This window comes from Mesoplodon mirus, assembly GCF_964341445.2.
Source record: "Mesoplodon mirus genome assembly, chromosome: 3".
NCBI classification, from domain to species: Eukaryota; Metazoa; Chordata; class Mammalia; order Artiodactyla; family Ziphiidae; genus Mesoplodon; species Mesoplodon mirus.
In genome coordinates this window covers 180958208-180982831 of record NC_138978.1, presented here as the reverse complement: position 1 = coordinate 180982831, position 24624 = coordinate 180958208, and the positions used below count along the sequence as shown (strand labels likewise).

The window sequence follows — 24624 nt, the reverse complement described above, 5'->3', positions numbered from 1 at the left end:
ACCATTTCCAAGAGGTACCTAGAACTACAGGCTGGAGCAAACAGGGGCAGACCTGACTTGGCTGGGAAATCAAGGGAGGCTTCTTTGAGGAAATGTCCTTTAAACTGACAGCTGAAAGAGAAATGAGTTGGCTACACAGAGGGTTAGCCAGGAAAAGGTCCTGCAAAGGCCCCATAGCAGACAAGGCATGGTGTGCTCACAGAATCTAGAGAAAGCTGACTCAGCTCCATCCAGAGAGTGAAGACGGTGGAGCCAGATGGGGCTGGACCAGTGCCCAGGGCCGTAATCATGCACAGCATTGTAAGTGATGTGCTAAATTAGAGACTGTATGCTAAGTGTGGTGGGAAGCCCGTGTTGGACTTTGGATAGAGGAGAGGTATGATTAAAAATGATTTGTTAGTAGGTCTCTTGGTTTCCAGAATAGAGAAGAGATTGGAGGGGGACAAGCATGGTTGCAGGGGAGCCCATTAGGAGGCACCATAATATTTCAGGGGAGGATGGATGGTGGTCTGGACTGAGGTGGGGGCCAGGGTACAGAGAAAAGTGGAAGGATTTTTGATATCCTTGAGAGTTGGAAGACTGATTAGATGTAGATAGTGAAAGAAAGAGTCCAGGATGATGATCAGATTTGGGCTTAAAAAAACAAAACAAAACAAAACAAAAAAACCCTACAAGGCAGTGATGCCTTTACCAAGAACCCCAGAGGAGAAACAGTTTGTGGAAGTAAATGATGAGCTCAGTTTGGGACATGTTCAGTGTGGGGTATAAATGAGTCAAACAAGTAGAGAGTTTGAGTAGGTGCTCCATATACATGGAGAAGTCAGGGAATCATTCACATGAACTCAATGCCAAATCAACTTTTTCTGAGAGGTTGGGCCTGAATTAGGTGGAGAATTGTCAACCATTCACCTTCTTCCATGTGGGGAAGGAAGAGTCACCTGTGTGGGCCAGCTTTATCTTAGTGTTCATTTTCTGCTCACATGGTTTCCCATTTAGTGATATGAGTGAGCATCTGAAATGTTGGTATTCTTGAAATAAAACTTTCCTTTGTGGATTCTGAAACACACAATGAACAAACAACCCAGTGAGGACCATTAAGGGTCTGAAGGGAAGAACTAATGCTCTAAAATGGAAGTTGTTTCTGTGATGGTTTTCTTCTCCATCACCAAGAGACCTCATACATTCTGAGTGGTGGGATTTCTCATTCTATTGGTAAAGCACTGTTAAGGCTAACCACTAAATGAAAGATAAGATAAACCCCCCTGAAGATTAAATGTACCCTAATTGTGTTTTATTTTCTACAAAGTGAGGGTATTGAAGTACTATTATGTTTCAAACCTTGCCTTCCTCAACAGGCTCATGGCCATCCTAAATCACCAAATTGAGTTTTTGTAAATATTTCTATTTTGAACCTACCAGCTTATTTATGTGAACCTAATTACAAGCAAACACAAAAATGAGCCCTGGGCTTCCCTGGTGGCGCAGTGGTTGAGAGTCCGCCTGCTGATGCAGGGGACGCGGGTTCGTGCCCCGGTCCGGGAAGATCCCACATGCCGCGGAGAGGCTGGGCCCGTGAGTCATGGCTGCTGAGCCTGTGAGTCCAGAGCCTGTGCTCCACAACAGGAGAGGCCACAGCGGTGAGAGGCCCGCGTACCGCAAAAAAAAAAAAAAAAAAAAAAATGAGCCCTGAGTTCAAAAGTATAAACTCAAACACAACCGATCACTTGGAAGAATCATGAACATTTTGTTAGCATCTCCCAAAGAAGGAAGCAACCACACAAGAGAAAACAAACCATAAAGCTGAATGTTAAATTATCATCAAGCGCTCCATCTACAAATTTGTGATTGAATGTGGTTATATCCACGTTCTAATACAGTATGTGCTCTTAACAGGGACTGTTTAAATGAAATCACTGAATATCCTGTCCATTCTACCTCCTAAGCATCTTGAATTCTTTCCCTCTACCCCCCATCTACACCCATCCCCCCTGCTTTACTTTAGGCTATCCCCATCTCTCTCTCGGGAATAAAGTTTCTGTAACCAGACTGAGCTGGGTGGACACTGGTTAGCAGAAAGATCCCTGTCCCACTGAGGTCTTGGTGACCTCAGACTTGCCTTTCTACTTCTTCACGATTCTGATTCTCTTTTAAGACCCATGAAGATGAGTATTATGGTCATTTTTAAAAAATAAATTTATTTTATTTATTTATTTATTTTTGGATGCTTTGGTTCTTCGTTGCTGTGCACGGTTTTCTCTAGTTGCAGCAAGCGGGGGCTACTCTTTGGTGTGGTGTGCGGGCTTCTCATTGCGGTGGCTTCTTTTGTTGTGGAGCACGGGCTCTAGGCACACGGGCTTCAGTAGTTGTGGCACGCGGGCTCAGTAGTTGTGGCGCACGGGCTTAGTTGCTCTGTGGCATGTGGGATCTTCCCCGGCCAGGGCTCGAACTCATGTCCCCTGCATTGGCGGGCAGATTCTTAACCACTGCACCACCAGGGAAGCTCCTATGGTCAGTTTTTAATACCTAAGACTCAGACAAAAGAACCACTGTGTCTACACGAAATAACTATAATACAGTGATCCTACTGTATAACTATGAGCTTCAAAAGTGAAAGGCTATTTTTTTGTGTGTATTTCAGTTGAGCATTGAAATCTTATAAAACGATTTGGTGCTGATGGGGGAAAATAAATGCCACAGTGCCAGAGTTTGGAGTACCCATCTTTGCTTCCCTCTCATTATTTAGAGAACTTGTGGACACAGGACGGACCCTAGAAAAACGCTAAAATGCCATCCTGCAATCTCCCTCTTAAGTTCCCTGCAAGGAGACCATGCCCAGGGCTCTCACACTGCTCTCTCTGCCCCACAAAGGCGTGTGCCCTTGGCTGCTTCATGCTCAGAATCTCCTTCTGTCTTCTCCTGGTCAAAACAACTCCTTGCCCTCAGGTATATGCACCTGAAAATGAAAAGGATCAGATACATGCATTCATAGTATGATGTCTCATCTCCAAAGAAGGAATCCTGCAGGAGTAGAATTTCAGCTACCTCGAGCAGAAGGGAAGGGAAACATCGTGAACTCAGGGTCTCCCTGATACCTCTAATCACAAATCAGTGATGTGATGGCCAATCTGTCCTTGTTTCACAGTGTTCCTATGACAATCTCTGGGTTAGACACAATTCTACTCCCCAGCCCCTTGCCTGCAACAAAGGCACATTCTGACTGGGGGGCAGAGAGTTTTCCCTCTGAATAAACTGTCTCTCCTAAAGAAATTGACTGAGTGGCATAGCTGATGAGTCAGAAAATGTAGCCTCTGTGCCCTGCAACACCATTTCCTAACTATGTAACCCCAGACAAGCCACTTAACCTCTCTGAGGATCAACTTCCTAAACTCACATTGGGTAATAATGCCTCCCCTTCATCTTTACAATAGATTATTTTACAGAATAAGTAAGATAGTAAATGTGAAGTTGGCCTTGAGATCTGTAAAATGTAAGGTTTTAGCACTGAGGGATGACAGCTTCCCTCACCCTGTCTGGTGATTTCAAACACATAATACAAGATCTTTTCATATTGTCGGCAATGTGGAAGGAAACAGCTGCTGGTCCAAGCCAATTTTAGAAATCTGCGTTTTCGCAAAAGGAAGAGTCAACTTTCATCACAGCAACATCGCTGGCACAGGATGGGCGCTGCCAGAAAGCGATGTAGAGATGGCCCAGCAGGTGTCAGCAGAGAACCAACTTTTGGTACTAAGCAGGCTTATTAGGGATGAGGAGATGCAGGGGCCTGGGGAGCTGAAAGGGGGCTGGTAGGATTCTGCTGTTAAATCCAGAGCTGTCCCAATTCTGGAGGGGTGCAGGTGGGCAGATTGGAATCACTGAGATGGGGGCAACCCTCCGGCTCGACCTACCTTGGATTGAGGATCTTCTCCCTTCAGAGGATTCCTTCCCGTTCCTGCCTCTTAGTCTGGGTCTGAATCCCTCTCCTGTTCTTAGAACCTGTGCTGTAACTTGGGGAACTTGTCTCAAAGGAAAGGAAGGCTTTGTTTGTTTAGATAAATGTTGTTTTGGGAGTGACTTTCTTCTCCCTCTGTCAACACCAGAGTTGTTTGGAATATGTGATTTTCACCTACACCTGCTTCTCCTACCTTAATGTTCAACTCACTCACTAGAAATAAAACCCCAGCTATTCAGATTCAATAACTCAGGCAGCACATCCAGCTTCTACAAGGCAAGTGACTAATACATGGAGAGGGAGGGAGAACGGGTTCCAGCGACCGAATAGAAACCTGTTGAATGAAGTACTAAATCTCTTCCATGTTAAAGACGGTCTCTCATATTTTATTCTTATGAGGTCATGATTCCACTGCAAATATGTGTGAGTCTGTGTTACAATGTGCCATGTGGGAATGGGTTCTATGAGGTCTGAGGCCTTTCTTGGCTAGGTGTGGAGAGGTGACTTGGAGAGACAGAGATACAGCTTTTTGCAACGGGAGCAAACCCCAAACTGCCTGTCCTGCCTTCCTCCCTAGTCTCTAAGATCCCCAGTGATGGGTGTGTGCACACATATTTGTGTGTGTGTGTGTGTGTGTGTGTGTGTATTTAAGACAGGAAGAGGGAGAGAGAAGGCACATGTATGTGAAGTGGTATATCCTATTAATGGGGAAAAAGAAATACGTGAGAAACTGTGAGGAGAAAGGGCAAATGGGATCAGACCCGAAAAGCTGTCTGCAGCTCTGAAGCCAGATCTGTTGGCAAGAGGTCAAGGACAGGGCTATGGCCACATAAAAAGATGGCCACCTGTAAGTCTGCCTCACCTGGGAAATGAGAAAAGGAAAAGTAATAAATCAAGGGACTATGGACCTTGCGGTCCTACCACATTGTTATTCACCTTTCCTTCCCCCTATCAAAGTCAAACTATCTTCAAAAAACTCAGGAACTACATTTACTTCTGGAATAACTAAGGTCTCCAGGAAAAGGGAGCTGTGGCCTACTTAGAATAATCCAAGGTGTGTGTGTGTGTGTGTGTGTGTGTGTGTGTGTGTGTGTTCTCTAGAGTCCTAAGCTCTAGTATCTAGCATCACAGGGAAGAGAAGGCCCGCACCGACCGCTAAATGCGAGCACTGGGCCCAGCAGTCTGTAAATCTTCAGCTGGCAGAATGACAGGCAGAATATATTCAGGTTCCTACATTGCTGCAAACCTCTCATATCCTGGTAGCTAGGTAAGCTGTTTCCTTCTGTTTCTGACTGTGAATATTTACTTATTTCTATCTCTTTCTTTGTTTGAATGAATATTTGAAATTAAGGGTGCGTGTTGGGGGGTGTACCTTGTACATTATTTTTTCCAGAGTCCAAAAGCAGAAAGCACACCTGGACAGGTTAAGCCCTTGAAGAGTTATGTTAGGTAATAAGCAAAGCTCAACATTCACTCTCCTTGAGCTTTTATGCTCATTTGGTGCGTATCTGTGTTCCCAAGCACTGGTGATTTAAGGATGGAGACTCAGAAGACAGGACAATCAAAGGGTAATGAGACCCATCTCTCCCTTCAACGCATAAACCTCTGATTTAGAAAGGGAGGATGTAAACATTAAAGACAGCCATCAGAATTGATCTGAAACCCCTGCTATTATGGTATCTCCCCCTCTAGTTCGCCCCCCACCCAAAGCTGTTTAACCTTTCTGTATAAACGACTACCTCTGTTGCTCTATTGTCAACTGTAATTTGCCGGTGCAGCTATGCAACCTCAGACAAAGTCGTCTTTTCGTCTGAGCTTCCTCAAAGGACGGTGCAGCCACATTTAAGCTCAAGTTAATTCGGCTTAGTCAGGCCCTCTTCACTCCTGCTGGAGCTCGGAATCCGCGGCTACCAGGCCCCCGGAGCCCTCGCCTCTGCCCCCAGGGCCTCCCCCCATCTCCCCCGACACCCCCCGCCCCGTCTTAATTGCTCTGGACCAGTTCATTTCGCCACAGCCCGGAGCCGCTCGGAAAGCAAAGATTAAAGGGGAAAGTCGCAGCTGTATATTTATATTTTCATTGCTAGAAGGGAATTGATTTCCGCGCATTTATTTTGGTAGTTGTAATACACAGGGGCGGATTTGCGTCACCCGAGCAACTTGTCGGTGGAGATAAAGTTGCACAAATATTGAAAGGGGAAGTGCTAGGAGTCATTATAGAGTTTTTCTCCGGAAGAAATAAGGATTTCTGCAGTATCCTAAAATACTAAGGGCGCTTCTATTTTGAGACCAATCTTGCAGGCACATCCGCTCATTTAGTCCGAGTTTGAGCCCATCAAAAAACAGGAGATGACCTGAACTCCGGCGAGTCCAGGGTTTCCTGCTGCTTTCTTGGTTCTGAGGGTGGTGGGGGGGGAGTAAGGAGGAGGAGGGGATTCTGCGGACTCAAAAGAGGGAGAGGAGCCCGCAGAGCCGAAGCCCGGGCCTGGGAAGGAGTGTGGAGGGGAGGCAGGAGGTCGTTCCAAAGGTTTCCTTTTTCGCGTTTCCCTCCGGGAGCTCCGGGTGGGTCTGGGTGGCGCTGATGCGGTTGCAATGAAGCCGAGAGTCTGGGAGAGCAGAAGGGCGCGCGGGGCAAGTTGCAATTTACAATCAAGCCGCGGGTTTTGCCGGGAGAAAGGAGCGGGAGGCGGGGCTAAGAGTCTGCGGGGGGAAAACTCGCCTTCGGGCCTCGTCCTCACCCTTCCTGCCTCCTGCCCGGGGCCTTGAAATGCTGCAGAGGCGGGTAGTGGATGCCGCTGGAAACCCGGAGAGCCCGCGTTCCGCCCAGCCTGTACCCTGCACCCACTCTCGAGGGTCGCGTCTTATTTGCCGGCCGGCTGCCGGGGGTGAGGCCTAAATATTAGCGCCTCTTTTCGAACTGTGAGTTTGTGCTTAGGCCGCGGTTTCAATGTTTGCAGCGGAATTGGAAGTGACACCAGAAAAGAGAGAGAGGGCTTAAGGCCACCCTTACCACACTCGCGCTAGTGCTTTTCCCCGAGGGCAGTGAAGTTATACTGAGGCCGCGCCCTCCCACAGGAGTCTCCCCAGAATCCTCAGCCGTTTCCTGCAAAGCCTGCACTGGAGCCTTTCAAGGAGGGTCCAGCACCTCCAGTGGCTTTATGCTGGTCTACCCCTTGGCCTCTGGCTAGAAACAGAAGGACTGGTCTTCCTGCGTTTCTTTCGCCCCAGGTGCCCTTCACCTCAGCAGATCACCCCGCTCTTTTCCATCTCTGGACATAACACCTCTGTCGGGGCTGAGGCTCCACAGAGCAGGGCAAGAAACCCCCTTAGTAAAAGAGGGAGGGAGAGACAGAGACAGACAGAAGCTGGTGTGGGGGCGGGCAGGGGGGCGGCGGTTGTTCTCAGTGCTGGCTGGTTACAAATGATTGATTAGTGATTGATACTTTCCAGGACAAAGTCAAAAGCTTAAAACGACAGCATCTGCAACCAGAGGCTAGAAACCAAATTCATTAGCCCAAATCCTGAACTCGAGATAGGCATGGCAAATTCAGTTGCCTTCCTGGGTTTCTTCGGCAAGACCTGTAAATACTGAAGTAGAAAAAAAAAAAAAGCCACAGAAAGTTTATTGCAACTATATTGAAAGTCTGGGGAGGAAAACGCCACAGAAGATGCTGTTCTGTTAGAAGATGCTTATCAGGACAATCGAAAACAAAAGATTTCTCTGTTTCATTATTATTAGTAGTATTTTATTTTCTTCCTGAAAATATGCAAGAAGAGCTCATCTGGGTGGCCTGTGGTTTGTATGGGAGAGGGGTGGGGAAATCCACTCTGACTATAATTTAAAAGAGAACGAATTCTTAAAATAGAGAAGTTGGTGTTGCAGAAAACCCCGCACTACAACCACTGTGCGCTCTGAAGACCCGAAGTCCGAAGTGAAGATGTCGGTCACCACTGAAGCTTCTCCTGCGACCAGGCCCAGGGGGTTCCTTGGAGAAATAGTCACAGCATTGAAAGTAGTATTTAACCCCAAGGAAATCTACTCTTGTGGGCCCTTGCAAAACAATGGACCCCACGTGATCGTGGATGTGGCGGAGAAGGGAGGGTGACATTTCCTACAAGGTGCAGCAAAGGAGGGGACGCGCGTGCCTCTCTCCCGGGTTTCGGACGGCTGCTTGTTTTGTTGTCTCCGAGGCTCAGGTTGGCTGCGTCCAAGAGAGATGTTCGGAGACATCCATCTTATTTTGTTTGAAAAGTTACTGGTTCAAGTTGTCAGTGTGTGACAGCTCGGAATACAGCTAATTTGCGACCGCCCCTCCTCTCTTCCCTGAGGATCTCCGAGGCAGGGAAGCGGACCCAGTGCCGCCGCATTCCCGCGCGAGAGCAGAGCAGGGCAGCGTGGGGGCGGGGACCCACGAAGGACGGAGCTTGTAGAAGACACCGACTCTCGGGATAAAGGCCAACTGGAGAAAAATCTGGCCCGAGTGATGTAAACAGGAGGGAAACCTAGGGCGCCGCCAGCGTTCCAGAAGGCGGGCCTTGCACCCGCGATAATCTGCGGGAGCAGCAGCTTCCCTAGGCGAGAGCTCCAGGAGCGCTGTGACCAACTCTCCACGCCTGGGGCCGGTTTGGAGCTGCAGAAGTTAGTGGGAGTTAGAACTCCCTGGAGCAGCGGTTCGAGGTCCCCTACCCTTTGGAGAAGGACGCGCCCGACCAAGCACAGCCCACGCGCCAGCAGCAAACAGATTGGCGTGGCCGGGGCGTGGCCGAAGGGGCGGGCCACGCCCTCTTTCCCAGTTCCCCTCCACTTCCCGCTCCCATTGGTCACCAGGATGGCCAATGAGCGCTCGGATCGAGGTCCTACCCTGGATCTGACTCGAAAGCTCCTGCCAAAACTTTGGGAGTTTTTAGAGAGGAGTTTTTTTTTTTCTTCTTATTACTTTTTTTTTCTTTTTAAACTAACGGACTATTATTGTTATTGTTTTAAATTTAGCTGTTAAAGCTTAGCTGTTTGAGTGTTTCTTTCGGTGCCCGGCTCCTGTCTCCCCGGTTTCCCTGGCGTTTGTGGAGCCTCGGCCCCCGCCCGCCTAGCGGCTCCAGCGCCCCTCGCTCGCCTACAGCCTGCGGGGAGCGCGGGCGCCGCGCCGCCTTTAAAGTGAGCCCAGGGGCTGAGGCCGTGAGCGGCCGGGATCCGGCCCTCGCCTCCTCCCTCGGTGGCGCTAGGGCTCCCTGGCCTCCCTTCAGTTCGGACGGAGAAGAGTAAGCGGATCGTCCCCGGCTGCGCTGCCGCCTCCTCCTGGACTTAGCGCGCCCCTCCCCGCGCCCCTCCCTACCCACCGGGCCCGGCCAGGCCGCGGCGGCAGCTCCGTGCACCCCGCCAGAATGTTCGCCGCCGGGCTGGCTCCCTTCTACGCGTCCAACTTCAGCCTCTGGTCGGCCGCCTACTGTTCCTCCGCCGGCCCGGGCGGCTGCTCCTTCCCCCTGGACCCCGCCGCCGTCAAGAAACCCTCCTTCTGCATCGCGGACATCCTGCACGCCGGCGTTGGGGAGACGGGGGCGGCTCCGGAGGGTCTGGCGGGGGCCTCGGCCGCTGCCCTCACCGCGCACTTGGGATCGGCTCACCCGCACGCCTCTTTCCAAGCTGCCACCAGATCCCCGCTTCGACCCACCCCGGTGGTGGCGCCCTCCGAAGTCCCGGCTGGCTTCCCTCCGCGGCTGTCCCCACTCTCAGCCGCCTACCACCACCATCACCCACAACAGCCACCGCAGCAGCAGCAACCGCAGCAGCAGCAGCCTCCGCCTCCACCCCGGGCTGGAGGCTTGCAGCCCCAGGCCTCCGGGTCGCGGCTGGTCCCGAACCCCCACCATAGCGCTTCCGCCCCGGCCCCCTCCAGCAAGGACCTCAAATTTGGAATTGACCGCATTTTGTCTGCAGAATTTGACCCAAAAGTCAAGGAAGGCAACACACTGAGAGGTAAGTCTTGGGCGAGAGGCTGTAGGCCTCTGAACAGGGCACTGACGCACTCCCCGATCTCTGGGCCATTTGGGATTCCTTTGAGTGTTTTTACAATTAAGGACAAATCGGTAAAATGAGGGAGAAGAAAATGAGTTGTAAGGAGACTATGAAACATAAGGTTTAAACTCACCTGCTTTACATTAAAAAAAAAGAGGAAGAAGAATCCAGAGATGCTTTAAAAACACAAGCCACAGAATCAGTATTCATAAAAACCGTCGGTGTAAATAATATTTGCTAAAATGACTATAATCTCTCTGTCTCTTTAATCACGTATCTACAAAGAGAACTACATTATTTGGCAGGAAAAGCCCTTTTGGGGAACAGTTTCCCGTCCATTGGTCCGATTTCTAGTGAAATTCCACCCAAGGAATATAGATGAACAATATTGCCTCTAAACTCCCAAGAGGAGAGAGCAGGATGAGGGATCCTTTGGAGGGACAGTTTAGGTCTGTGGAATTCTTGGAAGGCACCTGAAAGTGACTTCGTTTAGGCCTCTTTACCTGAAGTCCTTCCTAGCTGTATGCGTGGACGTGGACCTGTGGGACACACAGGAACAGTTCGTGCAGTGCCCCTGGGCCACTGTCAGGAGAGAGGCGTCTCGGCGGCACGGAGACAGAGGTCTCTCAACACTTCCCTTCAGGAAAACGGAACGGAGGGGTGGGGGAGGAGACGAACAAGTCCTAGAGAGTGTGAGTGTGGGTTTGCCGGAGGGGTAACAGCTCTTCTTTTCCCTCGTCCCCAGATCTCACATCGCTGCTAACCGGCGGGCGGCCCGCGGGGATGCACCTCCCCGCTCTGCAGCCCTCCACTGGCCAGTTCTTCGCGTCTCTAGATCCCATCAACGAGGCTTCTGCCATCCTGAGTCCCTTAAGCTCGAACCCGAGAAATTCAGTTCAGCATCAGTTTCAAGACACCTTTCCAGGTACGGAAACCCTCCTGAGCGCCGGCCTAACAGGCAGGTCGACTGCCAGAACACTTAGGACTGGAGGATCACGTGGCCACCGAGGTGTAGCAATCCCGGAGTTGATGCGGGAGGCTACCACGTCCGGAGAGAAACCGAAAGATTTCTCAGTGAGCTAGCTCACTCTTCGGTCGGCTCCCGGGGTTAAGGGGTGGGGAGCCTGGGTAGGGAAGAAAGTGTGCGCGAGCGGGTGGGCTGGGGGGTTTTCCTTAGTCTTTTCGCCCCAGAGGGTGCTTTGAAAATGCAGCCAGTGTGGTGGTGTTATTAACATACACTCATTTTGGAATGACCTCAAACATTTGCCGAAGGTTCCGTCTGCACGGATGGGCATGGATGCGAGTACACACACACACACACACACACACACACACACACACACACACAATGGAGAATCGAGTCATCTTTAGATCCTTTAGGCCGGGGCGCATTTTCGCCTGCTCTTAGCATGCCTGATGGCCATGCATTTGGTTTACGTCTTTACTTTGGAATTAATCGGTGAAATGCCGGGCTTCTCCACTCCACACTCGCATTAGGCCTTCGGCCTATGGTCTTAAGAGCCGTACATTTCCTCTTTAGAGAGGCCATTCCGTGTCTGCGTGAAGGGCTCTCAGAGCCGACTGTTAACATAAAACAAGTTTAAGCATCACGGTGAGCCCCAGGCGTGCAGGCCGCAGACAGGGCACTAACCGGGTCCTCCTGTCTCTCTCTTGCTCCCGCATGGTGACAGGTCCCTACGCTGTGCTCACAAAGGACACCATGCCGCAGACGTACAAGAGAAAGCGCTCGTGGTCGCGGGCGGTCTTCTCCAACCTGCAGAGGAAAGGTCTGGAGAAAAGGTTTGAGATTCAGAAGTACGTGACCAAGCCAGACCGAAAGCAGCTGGCCGCGATGCTGGGTCTCACCGACGCCCAGGTAAGCCAGCTCTGGCCCCGACGCACAGCCCCCTGGACGGGCAGCAGCTCGCGGCCTAGCCCCAAGGCCCCCTCCGCCGGCTGACTCTCCTTCTGCAGTGGAAACACTAGGTCTCGAATTTCAGGAGACTAGGTGGACTTCTCAATTTGAGACAGGAGAGAGGAAGGGGGTGGGGGACAAGGACAGAAAGAATAGCCCATCCCCAAAGAGGTTTGTCAACAAGCGCTGCGTGTTTATTTTGGCCAACCAGCGAAAGCATGTTGCCGAGAAAGCAAATAGGCAGCAGGAGATAATAATTATATACTCGACTGTAGCACAATTTGCTGTAGGAGGCAGTTTATTTCAGAAGAGATAAAAATCCAAAGTCAAGAGATTGTTGTTGTTTCTTCCCCCCTCCGGCCCTCCCTCCCTCATCCTCCTGCTGCTGCTGCTGGATTGTGAAATCCCCAGTTGTGAGGAAGTGAAAACATTATTTCAAACGGAATTACTTAGCCCCAGTAGGGCAAGAAGTCCACTTGGAGCGGCCACAGTCAGTCCGATTTTCTAACGGCATAATGGGAGGGGGAAGTGAGGAAGAGAAAGAAAAAGAGATTTTCTTAGAACGCCCAAGAGCATTTCACCAGGTTCTGCCTAGTTGAGTTTTTTTTTCCAAGACAAATCTTCAAATAGCAAATCTATTTTGCCTGAATTCAATATTTTTTCTTTTCTCAAGTTCAAGACCTGTTTTTTTTTGTTTTTTTTTTTAAGTTTTGAAAAAAGAAGAGTCACCGTTCTCAAACACCTCACCATGGCCCTTGCTCCCTGGTGCTTCTGTCTTCCAGCACACAACTCCCCTCCCCAGCACACACACTGGAAGAGCCCAGCCGTTTTCCACCAGCTGTGGATGTTATTTTTAAAAGGGAAGCTGGAACTTGTGTGAACGCATTGGGACCCCCAGGGGATTGTATATTTATAAAGAATCTCTGCCCCATCCCTACCCCCTTCCTCCACTTTGCACAGGTTTAATTCCAGTGTTCTCTAAGCCCACAGAAGGATTAGTCTATCCCGGGCAGGGGCAGGGTCCTTATCAGCTTCTGAGTACACACATGCCAAGGAAATACTCTTTTATAGAAGGTCCATTGGTGCCCCACCCCACTGGGATTAACTCTTTGAACCCCCTTCCCCCTTTGTTTTCCACGGTTGCTCCTTAAAAAGAATTGTTTTTGTAGGGACTTGCCTTGGGTAGTGGCAGTAGAGGAGGGGCCCACCTTAGCAGGGATTCTTGACATTGGGTCACCAAACCCTTGAAACTGTGTGCAAAATCTTGGGTATATGTGCATTTTTCTGGGTCAGGGGTCCATAATTGTAATCAGATTCGTGGGAGGGGGGTTCCTGGCTCAAGTGGGGTTAAGAAGCATCGATTTAGAGCATTGATCCTCCCTAGTTTGAGGGCAAGGTGCAGGGATCTGCCTTTCCAACGGGCATCCAGGTCACTCCAGGCTAGCGGTCGGAGGGCCACATTTTGAGAAACAGTCCTAGTTGCTTCCCTAGGCGAGGATCTCTCGTGATCCTCGTGGTTTCTCTGGGCTGCCTCTCGGTCCCTGCTTCTAGAGCAGTACCTGGCCTGTGGTAGAGGTGCTGGGGACACCTAGCGACGCTTTCCCGCCTTTGGGAGTGCTCCGGGGTGCGCGCAAGTCCAGTAGGAGCGAGCGTGCGTCTCACCTCCGTGTCCCTTCTTGTGTCCCGGTGCGGCGCGGCGCAGGTGAAGGTGTGGTTCCAGAACCGGCGGATGAAGTGGCGACACTCCAAGGAGGCCCAGGCCCAGAAGGACAAAGACAAGGAGGCTGGCGAGAAACCTTCGGGCGGAGCCCCGGCTGGCGACGGCGAGCCGGAGCTGAGCCCCAGCCGCTCGGAGGGCGAGGCTGAGAGCGAGAGTAGCGACTCCGAGTCTCTGGACATGACTCCCAGCGACACGGAGCGGACTGAGGGGGCCGAGCGGTCTCTGCACCAAACGACGGTCATCAAGGCCTCGGCCGCCGGCGCCCTCCTCGCTGCCAGCAGTGGAGGCAGTGGCGGGAGCGGCGGCGGCGGCGGCGGCGGTTTTAACTTCGGCGTCCTCAGTAGCGGCAGCACCGGCGGCGCCGGGAGCTCCGTCGGCCACAGCAGCGGCAGCGGCAGCGGCGCCTCGGAGCTGCTCCCTGCGCTCCAGCCAGCCCTTGGCAGCGACCCCAAAAGCCCCGAGCCCGCCCCGGCGCCGCTCGGCGGCCTCTAGACTGGACGAGGTTGGAGGAGACGCGGGGCCCTGCGTGCAGGCTCCCAGCCTTCCAGTGTGGGCTGGATTCTGTGCCTACGTTCCAGCGGCGGCGGGGCCAGGGCCGGAGACCCAGCGGCGGGAGTCCCAGCTTGCGCATCGCTGCCCCGGCCGGTGCAGCCCACCCCGCCCAGCGCCGAGGGGAGTCGCAGTGCCTCTCGCCAGGCTCCCAGCGCCGGCCGAGCACTTCTGCCTGGATACAAGCAGCTCGCACAGTGAAGCGTTGGACTAAACAGTCCTCCCCGCATTAGGGGTCGTGGCGGAAAGACGATGCACTTAGGATGCCACAGACTTGTAAATAAAATGTTTACTATGGTTTGTAAAGGCCGCTTGGCTTGCTGGGGCGATGCGGTCGTTAGGGTCTGGAATCTCCGACCCGGACCTTAGCCCCGGGACACTGAAGGTCCCAGCAGCTGGGGGTGGGGGACTAGAGTTTTGGGGGGACATGCTGCAACCTCAGAGCCACCTTGCTGCAGAGATCAGAGCCGGGGCTTACGGGTTCCACCAGTTCAGAGGTCTCGTAGGCCTCGCTAACCACCACTGATCGGGCGATCCGCAACGCTGAGTGTGGCCTGAGAGTTGAGGCAGCCATAGAATCTGTCAGGTCTGTCGGGCAGATGGCTCCCCCAGCTGGAGTCAGGACGCGAGGAGTGTGCGCACCAGCCTTCCGTAGCTCCAGCTTAAGCAGAGTTGGGTGGAGAAGACAGTGGTGCGGGACAGGGTCAGTCTAGCCACAGCTGGTACTAGAGAGGCAATTCCAGCGCAAACTGCCCCTTGCTTGGGGGTGGAGTAGGGGGACGCGGCAGGTTTGTAGTGTCTAGAGAAAAGGATAGACAGATCACAGAAGTTAGGGCTGGAAGCCTGAGCCTGAGATAGCTTTAAAGCTGCTAAAACATTTGCAGGGCAGGATGGTGATCTGTTCAAGGTCCCCTCCCTTGTCCAAGGTTGAGGAGGAGCCCAAATCAGAACTCTGAGCTCCTGGCTCACATTTGGCCAGTGAAGGATCTGCTAAACTGCACACCATCTGCCCCCCATCGGCGTGCACACACACACACGCACACACACAATCTTCCTTTGCAATTGGGCCGCTACAGGTGTCCAGTTGAAATCTTACCCCACCCCAAGCTGGGGTGAGATGAAAGGCAGTTTCCCCATCACACTTCAACTGGAATATAGCACATCTATTTTGCCTCCATGTTGCTACTGGGATGGACCGTTCAATTTTTTTCTCTTTTTTTGAAATCTTGAAGCATCAAATCTCTCTCCGAGACACCCATGCCCCCTTCCCTGGAAACCACGAAATGTTCGGAGTTGGTAAAAAGTGATTTTAGGAGATTTTAGAACAAATAGATATTGTGGACAAACCTGATCACCCGGGTCTATTTGACACTGAGCTGGGGCAAAGCCACAGGCCTCTTACAGGCCCATCATCCATTATGGGAAGTCGGTTGTCACATGGAACCTGTTAGGGAGAGAGAGTGTTGCTCCTGTGTAGATGCTGAGGCCAGCAAGCCTAGGACCCACTCCAGACCCCTGGCCTTATCGAGAAGGCTCCTAGCAGCTCCCTGGTCTGGCTTAGCTGTTTCCCCATTTTGACCCATTCGCTTGAGCACACAGACCTCTTCTAGACTTCTGGGCCCAAGGGCAGAGCAGAGGCCTCAGATTTACCCTTCTTTGGCCTGGCTCAGCCGGTCACCTGGGCAAGTCCCAGAGTGCAGCCCAGGGATGCAAGGCTGACTATTTCCTGCTGAAGTGAACCACTCAACCCCCCAATGGAGCTGAAACCCTAGAGAAACGTGCACAGCAGGGAGGGGAACCACCGGGGTGGTCTGGCCTAGGAAAGATGAGAAAGGTAAAGTGCCCCAGAAGGGACCTCAAGTTAAATGGGGACACCAGCCAGCTGTTATCCCTACATGGAGCATATGTTTTGGGGTGATTGCAGTCTCCACACTTGCTGTGAGTCCCAGCCCTGGGTTCGGATGACTCCTCTACACCACAGGCTTTGCTACCTGAACTGTAGGAGTCTCTCTGTACCTTTATTTTGCCTTCACTTCCGAAATTCATTTCCTCCCACTACAGAAATCCTGAAATCCTGAAACCAGGACATCCCAGGAACATCGAATTTTGAGGCACTTAGATTCAGTTCTGGCTGGGAAGGCAAGCTGAGGAGGGGGTGGTGCTTTCTGCACACAGCAGCTACCCCTCCTCACGAGGCCCACGAGGAGCTCATGATCCCACACTCGCGCTGCATTTTCCTGCCTGGGTCCTGGGCTTTTGAAACTGAAGGAAAACTTCGCCCAGGGACTTCAGGCATGTGATCTCAGGTAGAATTCGCCCTTACCCCAGTCAGGTTCCGCCAGACTAGAGGGCACGGTGGAGCTGAGGGGCTGGGAATGAAATGGGCCATCGGGAGTCAGGATGCTCCTTGGGGGGGGGTCGTCACAGGAGGCGCCCCTTCCTCAGCCACCACGGTCTCTCTTTCCTGAATATTTTCCCCGTGAAACATTAGCGGGTCTGTCCCTTGGGCTGTGGAGTTCTTCCAGATTTTCATCAGGAACGGAGTATCATAAGCCCGGGAGAAGTTTAAAGTTCATTTTGAAGGAAAGCTGCCGGGTCGGAGGGTCTCTCTAAGCGGGATGGAAAAGCAGCATTTCGGGCCAGACCGCGTCATCCCCAGGACTGCTCGCTCGGCCCCGTGTGCGGGGATTTTCCCGAGGGCGCTCGATGCTAGCAAGAGTGGCCAGGGAAGCTAGAAATTCTTGAACTAAGACCGAGATTTCGCAGGCACGGAAGAAAAGGCTGAGTGCGCCAGGTCCGCGGACCCGAGGCCGGCCCTGGCCCGCAGAGCTGGGGCTTGGAGGAGGCGGGTGCGCCCGGGCCACAGAGAAAAGCAGAGCCGCGCCCCCCGCCCTTACCCCCGCGCCCCCGCCCCAGGCTTCGCCCTTTGCTGAAAGCAGTAATAACTCTTTGCCCAGAGCAGGGCCCCGCCTCGCCAGCCCCGGAGTCCTGGCGGCGCCAAGCCCTCCGAGCAAGGTTACCTCTGCGCAGCTCTGAGAGCGCAGAGGGCGGGCGAGCAGCGCGCGCCTCTCTGGGACTCGAGGGGGATCGGCTACGCCCCTCGGGTGCACGCACGCCACACACACCACTCTTACACACGTAGGTCAAATACAAATACACAGGCCCTCAGAGGCACACAGAAACGCAGACGCGGACGGGCTAGTTCAGCAAATAAAGTTCCACGTTCTCCTCCAGATGGCAAAGCAAAGTGAGGAGACTCACACCGCCTTCCTCTGCCAGTGTGGGTGCCTGGGGCGCTTGCCTCTAGAAAAGTTTTCTTGCGCCAAGATTCGCCGACTAAGCCACTGAAAGCAGGCGCCGCATTCCCCTGCGCTTGTCTGCCTCAGCCGAGGGTGGGCAGGGGCCGCGATGCCGGGAGTTGTTGGGAGTGTGTAGCCGTCGTCGTCCTGTCCCCACTGAGGCTAAAACTGTCCGATCCTACGGCACTTCAAGGAGAGGTCTTGCCTCTAACGGAGGCTGTGGCCCGCATACCCTCCAATGGAGATCATCCCTTGTCTCCACCCGCCCCCCCGTCCAGCAAGGATTCGCTCGTACGGCAGAGGTGGGGGGCAGTTGCTCAGACTCTGGTTGTCACAGATCCTTCCAAACTTCAGAGGGAACGAGCGGCTCTGGGATCTCTTTGTGGCCGCTCCCTCTAACTAGGGTCTGAAGTGGGGTGTGGGCAAGGGTTCTAGTTTGCGGCCAGCTTGGCGCAGGTGAGCTCTGAGTGCCGGGCCTACTGGTCCCTCCTGCTCTAGGTACCAGAAGCCGACATAGCAGGAAGGTGACCTCGGGTTCTCCCGTAGCCACAGTCTCCGGGAGCTTTGGGGTGCGCTGCAGCAGGGGATGTTCTGCGGGTGTTTTAGACTTGAGCTTTAACCTGTTGAGCTTTAACCTATTCCCGGATCTGACCCCACCAAAGTCCTCAAGCAGTGGCGGACTTTAAACAGAGTCGGAGTGCAGGATGCGCCTGGCGCAGCTCTGGAGCCAGAAATGAGAAGTCAGAGGCTGAGGTCCACGCACCCTTCTCCGGTTTGCGTGCCCTAGTCTCCCCTCCACCTTCGTCCTTCTTTAAGAAGGAAGAGCTGGTAGAGGGGCTGAGAGCTCAGACCTCCCCGTGCGACGCGGTGATACTACTTTAAAGATGCTCGAGAGGGCCCTAAAGGCTCAGGGCCCTCAAATCCCCCCCTCTTTAGCCTGGGGTAGGGGTAAGGGGGTTGCACACACTGTGGTCTTTGTGAAGATGCAACTGCTGGGTTTTAAGGAGGACTTTAATGGCAGGTGTTCAAGCTGGGGGTGATACACCCCGATTTACTGTGCTTATGTCTGGCTCACAGACTCACCTTTGAGGTTGTGATGGGATTGGCCGGCGTCCCAAAAACGAACGATCCGCCTTCTCCGCGGCTTCTCACACACACGGATATTAGAACCTGCAGCGCACACCCCTGCAGCGGTGCCCTTTGGGAATCCCAACTACTTACGCGGGATGTACTTCCTAAGATATCAGTCCACCCGGGTTCTAACGGAGCACAGGCTCTGCCCAGACTGGCTGGGCAGGGGTGGGGGTGGGGCTCTGAGCTTGGAGAATCCCCAGGTCCCTGGGTTCCTTAGCTGCCTTGCCCTCACTCACTTTAGGAACGAAGATTAAAAGTCCCCGCAGGTATGGTTACTTCATTTTAAAGGATGAGGCTACGGAGGCCGGGAGTCTTGACGTTTGCCCAAGTTCCTCTAGAGAGTGAGTGCCAGGACTCGGATGGGCCATGGGGTTAGTGCCTCTGAGGTGCCAAAGAAGGAGAGGGATCCTCTAGGAATAGCAGGCCTGGGCTTCCCCCGGGGTGGACACACCTACCCTTCAGTCTGCGCCCTTTCCGTACAGGTTTAGCTTTGCTAATAGTGTCTAAGGCCCGGGCCACACCCTGCTCACAGGCGTCTGTGTCATCCTAAGTGCTTTTCCGTTTTCATTGGTCGTTGCTGATAGTTGGGATTCTGGGCAGGACACGGGGTGCGAGGCCTGACTGCTCCTGCCCCGCAGCCGCCACGCCAGCTCCTCTCTTCCCTGCCCTTGGACTGGCCCCAGCCGCGGTAGATACTGAGCATCCTTCTTTTGCGCAGTCCACAGATCAAGAACAGCGGCTACATCACCTGGCGCACGCTCGGAGCTTGCGGCTTCGGTGACCCCAACGACTCTTTCTGGGGAGCGGGTATGGGAAGAAGCCGGCGGGTGGAGCGCGGACGCCTGATCCCAAGCCGGAAGTGGGGAACCCAAGCTAGCCCAAGAAGCATTCATTCATTCACCAATTACCGCGAGACCTTGGAAAATTTATCTAATTAATTGGCTTCAGTGTCCTCATCTGTATAATAGGAAATAATCAAAGTTACTTAACTTATAAATTGCTGAGGGTTAATTGCTTTATTAAACGTGAAATGAGAATAGTGGGTGGCATACAATCAGTGCTGTAGGCTTAGATGTTATTAAATTCATTCATTCGTTTATTCACTGCAGTATTTGAGGTGCTTAATAGTATTTGCACAGTTGGAAAAAAATGCATGACAATCCTTACTCTCCAGGAAATTAAATCCATACATGGAGACTCTTTAATGTGTGCAGTCACAGTGGCCCCCTGGGGTGGGACGGGGGGAGAGAAAGCCTTTAAGGAGTATCCTAGAGTGCTTGGACCTGCTGCTGGATGACAGCAGGGGTTGCCTCGCAGACCCAGACTCCAGGAGATACCCATTTGCACTTCTTCCTCTTGGTATTCCTGGCACCGTCTTCTGTGTCCACAGTAGGTGCTCAGTACAGTGCTTGTGGGTATGGTTGGGAGTTTTCCTTGGGAGTTGGAAGGGGACGAAGCTAGAATTTTCTGACACTTTGGCTCTGAGGGAAGCTTAACCAAGTGTCAGGGGTCCAAGGAGGGAAAAGTATGTGCCCGCTGCTGAGGACACATGGCACTTCAGGAATTTTATTAAGTTCTTAACTAATCGCATAGATGCGGGGTGTTCAAAACGGAAATACGATATCAACTGCCCCTTTAAGTGGCGGAAGGCACCCTCTGCGCGCGGTTGGAGAAATTCTAGCACCTAGCGCAGGGCTCGGCACAGGGAAGGCTACTCAGAAAATGTTAATTGAATAAACGAATAACACAATTACTGTGGCCCCTGTGGTAATTTATAGTCTCAGCAGAGTCTCAGGAACAATTCGATCGCCTGGTGAGCGCTGTAAACACAGGAGGAAGCTAAGAACAAAGTACAGAGCTACCGACTGGTGACGCCGGGAGAAGTGGACTTGGAAGCCACCAAGCATCTGGCTGAAGATACCCAAGGGTCCCCGATACTAAGGCCATCACAGAGCAACGAGAAAACGAATTCACAAGCTGTGCTCAATACAACTGATGAAACGCTGTTCGCGCAACTTCATCCTAGTGTTGAGCATAGATGGGCACTGCTGGCCTCATCTTGTAAGTTGAATAACTCGTCCACAGTCACGTTGCTAGCGGTCCACAGAAGGACCAGGACTGAAGCCAAAAGCTTTCTGGGCTTTCTCCGGACCCCACTCCGGCCTGGCCGCGCGGGGCGCTGGGGCTGCGGGAGCATCTCTGGGCGCAGGGAAGAGCAGTGCAGAGCCGGAAAGAAGGGGCGATGAGCTGGCTTCGGTGGGTCTGCATCTCGCCTTCTCCGCCTGCTGCGCAGCAGCGCCCGTTTGTTTCGCCGGGTTCCGCAGTTACCCTCACCGCCTCCCCACCCACCCCCCGCAACTCGCCTCGGGCGATTTTCGGGTCAGTGAATTTCAGCCTCACTTTCATTAGTTAGGGCTGTTTATTTGTGTTTGTCGGAATCGGGGTGAAGAGGGCACACCGCGTGGTTCCCAGCACGTGATGGGAGCTCAAGACATGAGCGGATGACGAAATGAACGAGCAAATGAACTAGTGCATGAATAAGACTGCGTTATCTCGCGATCCCCGCAGGCAGTGGTCGCTGCATCCGGCCATTTTCTGGATCCCTCTATGGAGAGAATCGCAGGCCGTGCACGCCCTCCAAGGGAGTGCCCAGGAGGCTCAGCGCTGTGCGATCTCCCCCAGCGCGCAGACCCGGCTCGAAGCCTCAGGCTTTCGGGGGTCTCCTGACTCCACCCCGTTCGCCACTCTTTTGCGTCTAGTGGAGGGTCCCGGGTCCTCTGTCTTCTCAGATCCTCAACCCGCTGGCCGAGCACCCAGTCCAAGGTCAGTGTGGGCCCTCGGGCCTCGACGTCGCCGGGGTTGGTCCAGACATCAGCACCGCGCGGGTGGGCAGCGCCCGGGAGATCATCCCTGTAAGGCTGCTTCGGGTCCTCCGCAGCGATCTAAGCCAGACCCCCTTGTCCCCGCCTCCCGTAGAGTCCCCGCTGCTTGTGCTGACCTCTCTTGCGTGCCAAGAAAGGTCAGCACAAGCAGAGGTCAGCACAGGCAGCAAGAGGTTGTGGTTGAACAAATGGGGTGAAAAGCTAGAAAGGAAAGGAGTCAGATACACAGTTTAGACATTGAATGACGAGTGTGATTTAAACTTTCCTATTTACTTCGGTCTTCACTCTCCCTTCTCCTCCTCGCTTGCTTTGGGCATCCCCCCCTTTTTTCCCCTCTCTCCTCTTCCTGCGCTCGGGTCTTCCGTTGCTTCTGAGATTGTTCAAGGTTCCACTCAGGTCTTGAAGAGGAGCTGGGCCACGCTGGCTCGGTTCTGGGGCGATCAAGGCGGACAACGTAAGAGGCAGGGTGTGTGACTTTAGAGGAGCGACCTGGCTCTTCCAGAGGTGGTGGACTCCAGCCTTGTCTATGAACCATAAGGTACCGAAAGGCAGAGATTTACTTTATGATTTTAAAAAAGGAGTGGGGGGCTTCCCTGGTGGCGCAGTGGTTGAGAGCCCGCCTGCCGATGCAGGGGATGCAGGGGACACGGGTTCGTGTCCCAGTCCGGGAAGATCCCACATGCCACAGAGCGGCTGGGCCCGTGAGCCATGGCCGCTGAGCCTGCGCGTCCGGAGCCTGTGCTCCGCAGCGGGAGAGGCCACAACAGTGAGAGGCCCGCGTACCGCAAATAATAATAATAATAATAATAATAATAATAATAATAATAATAATAAATAAAAGGAATGGGCCCCTAAAAACAACATAAAAGACCCTCAAGGGCCCATCCTCTCCAGAGGCATTGTTCAGGAGCCGAAGGCGATGTGTCTGTGACCCACGGGCCACCCGTAGCCTCCCTGTCATGCATCAAGGCACGCGCCCATGGTTTGAGCCCGGACTCCGTGCTGGGAGGGTTCTGGTTTAGGTATTGGCGGCGGCTTCGGCTGCAGCGATCTGAAGACTCCCGGAAGTGTGTCCTCCGAACCAAAAGTTTTAGCAGCCGGCACCTTTCTTTCTCGTCTCTTTCCCACCTTTTTCGGTTCTCCTATCGCAGAAGAATGGTCGTAGGGAGATCCATCCTGCTTCCTGAACCCTCTTCCACGATGCGTGCCAGTCAATTTGCTCAGCAACCTGGAGGCAGTTCAGTATCCCCTCTACTTACCTTAGGGGAACATAACCTGACACAGAGCAGGGTCACAGTGATCCTGGTAAACAGATTCCCACTCAAGAAGCGGAAATTGTTATTAAACTATCACCACTACTACCATCGTCACACCGCTAATCTCTCCTGGATGGGGACGCCCCTTTCTTCGCGGTTTGAAATCACCCACGGTGCGGGCGTGCAAGTGAAAGTAGAGGAAACAGACACGATCCTCTTCCACTCTTTAAGCGGGAATTGAAAATCTTGTATCTCATTTAACCTTCACAGCAACACTGGGCGGGAAGACACTATTCTTCCCCTCTTGATGAGTAAGACGTAGAGGTTGGGTAGTTTGATCCTGGTACCTACTCAGGTGGCAGGGGGCGTGGCCAAACCTCTGACTCAGAAACCCACAAGTTTCTTGCTACAATTCCTGAACTGGTGGGCTTCTGTGAGTCACTCTACAAAGAAAAAGTTCAAAGTTCAACGAAAAGCTTTGCTCTCTTTTTTGATGACCTTTTCGGATCATTCTATCAAATACCCACCTTAAATTGTGAGTGTAGATGCAACCACATAGAAATCTATTAAGAATCCAGTCGCTTCACCCCCAGGGAGAGCACATTCCGGGTCGGCAGAGGATGACAACCTCGGGAGGTGAGGGCCTACTACAAAAAACATCTTTAAGCGACTGGTTGCCACGTGCACTGACGGCTCCGTCCACCTCCAGCTGGACAGACGTGAGCGGTCTTGAACGCAAAGGCGCTTTCCCCTCCGCGCTCAGTCCCCTCTGTTTCTTTCCATGCTCTCCTGGCCTCCCCCAGGCCTCGCCTCCTTCCCGCTCCGCTCCACCTCTCCACTGCGACCTCCCTGGCTGCGGAGAGGAGCCTCCTGCAGGCTGTAGCCGGACTCCTAGCGCTGCTGTGCTGCCCTTGCGGCGACGGGACAGCGAGGCGACCCGGGCCGCCGCCGCCGCCGCTACCAGCAGCGCTCTGCCGCCCGTCTCAGCCACCCGGGCCCGAATGAGAGGCCCGGCGCCGGGAGGCGGCGGGAGGCGGGCGGACCCCGGCTACGGAGCGCAGCGCCGGGCGGGGCGGGAAATTTATGGTCTGTGTACACTTTCTGGCTCCAGAGGCCCGCGCACCAGCAGGATGGTGCCACACGAGCCGAGGCCGCGAACTGGGGCCGCAAGCGCCCGGCCATGTATGGTGCCCACGAGTCTCTCCTTCCTGCACCGCTAAGCCCATACACATCCCTGGAGGGAGCGGCTGAAAACGAAAGTCCGGGCGGGAGGTGGGCTCAAACCTAGGAAACCTGCTCAGAGGCGCAACTATACTGGAGGTGGGGAATCGCGCCCTGGGTGCGGGTGGGATTGTAAGCCCAGTGTAGGGCTGAATGGTCCGCAGTGCGAACAGGTCACCGGTTCCAGGTGTCGCTTACGCCCGGCGTCACGTCGAGGCCTAGACTCCGTCTTCGGCCCTTCCACCGGTGACAGATAAAAGGGCCCATCAAAAAGCCAGATTGTAGAGACACAGATGTAGAGAACAAATATATGGACACCAAGGGGGGAAGGGGGTGGGTGGGTGGGATGAACTGGGAGATTGGGATTGATATATATACACTATGTATAAAATAGATAAGTGATGAGAACCTACTGTATATGACAGGGAGCTCTACTCAATGCTCTGGGGTGACCTAAAAGGGAAGGAAATCCTAAAAACAGGGGACAAATGTATACGTAGAGCTGATTCACTTTGCTGAACAGCAGAAACTAACCCAACATTGTAAAGCAAATATACTCCAAAAAAATTAATTATAAAAAAAAGCCAGATTGAATGAGAACTGGGTCCTGGGTGTCGGTGGAGGCACGAAGATGGTCCGCGACCGGCCGGGCAGGCAGGCCGATGCGGGGACGACTAGGTAGAGGTCTGAGC

General features: G+C 53.2%; 1 protein-coding gene across 1 annotated transcript; it reads left to right on the top strand.

The window, feature by feature from the left end:
* Positions 1 to 7651: 7651 nt before the first annotated feature.
* Positions 7652 to 14446, top strand: HLX (H2.0 like homeobox). Its single transcript, XM_082615795.1, has 4 exons — positions 7652 to 9917; positions 10702 to 10881; positions 11648 to 11832; positions 13574 to 14446. Exons 1-4 carry the CDS (start codon positions 9326 to 9328, stop codon positions 14081 to 14083), a joined length of 1467 nt encoding a protein of 488 aa, XP_082471921.1. The 5' UTR covers positions 7652 to 9325; the 3' UTR covers positions 14084 to 14446.
* The last annotated feature ends 10178 nt before the right edge of the window (positions 14447 to 24624 follow it).

Excerpts from the sequence above, each read along its gene's own strand:
- HLX (XM_082615795.1), top strand. The coding sequence starts at position 9,326 with ATGTTCGCCGCCGGGCTGGCTCCCTTCTACGCGTCCAACTTCAGCCTC. Across the intron at positions 10,882-11,647 it reads GTTTCAAGACACCTTTCCAG|GTCCCTACGCTGTGCTCACA; the intron begins GTACGGAAACCC and ends GCATGGTGACAG. Across the intron at positions 11,833-13,573 it reads TGGGTCTCACCGACGCCCAG|GTGAAGGTGTGGTTCCAGAA; the intron begins GTAAGCCAGCTC and ends GGCGCGGCGCAG.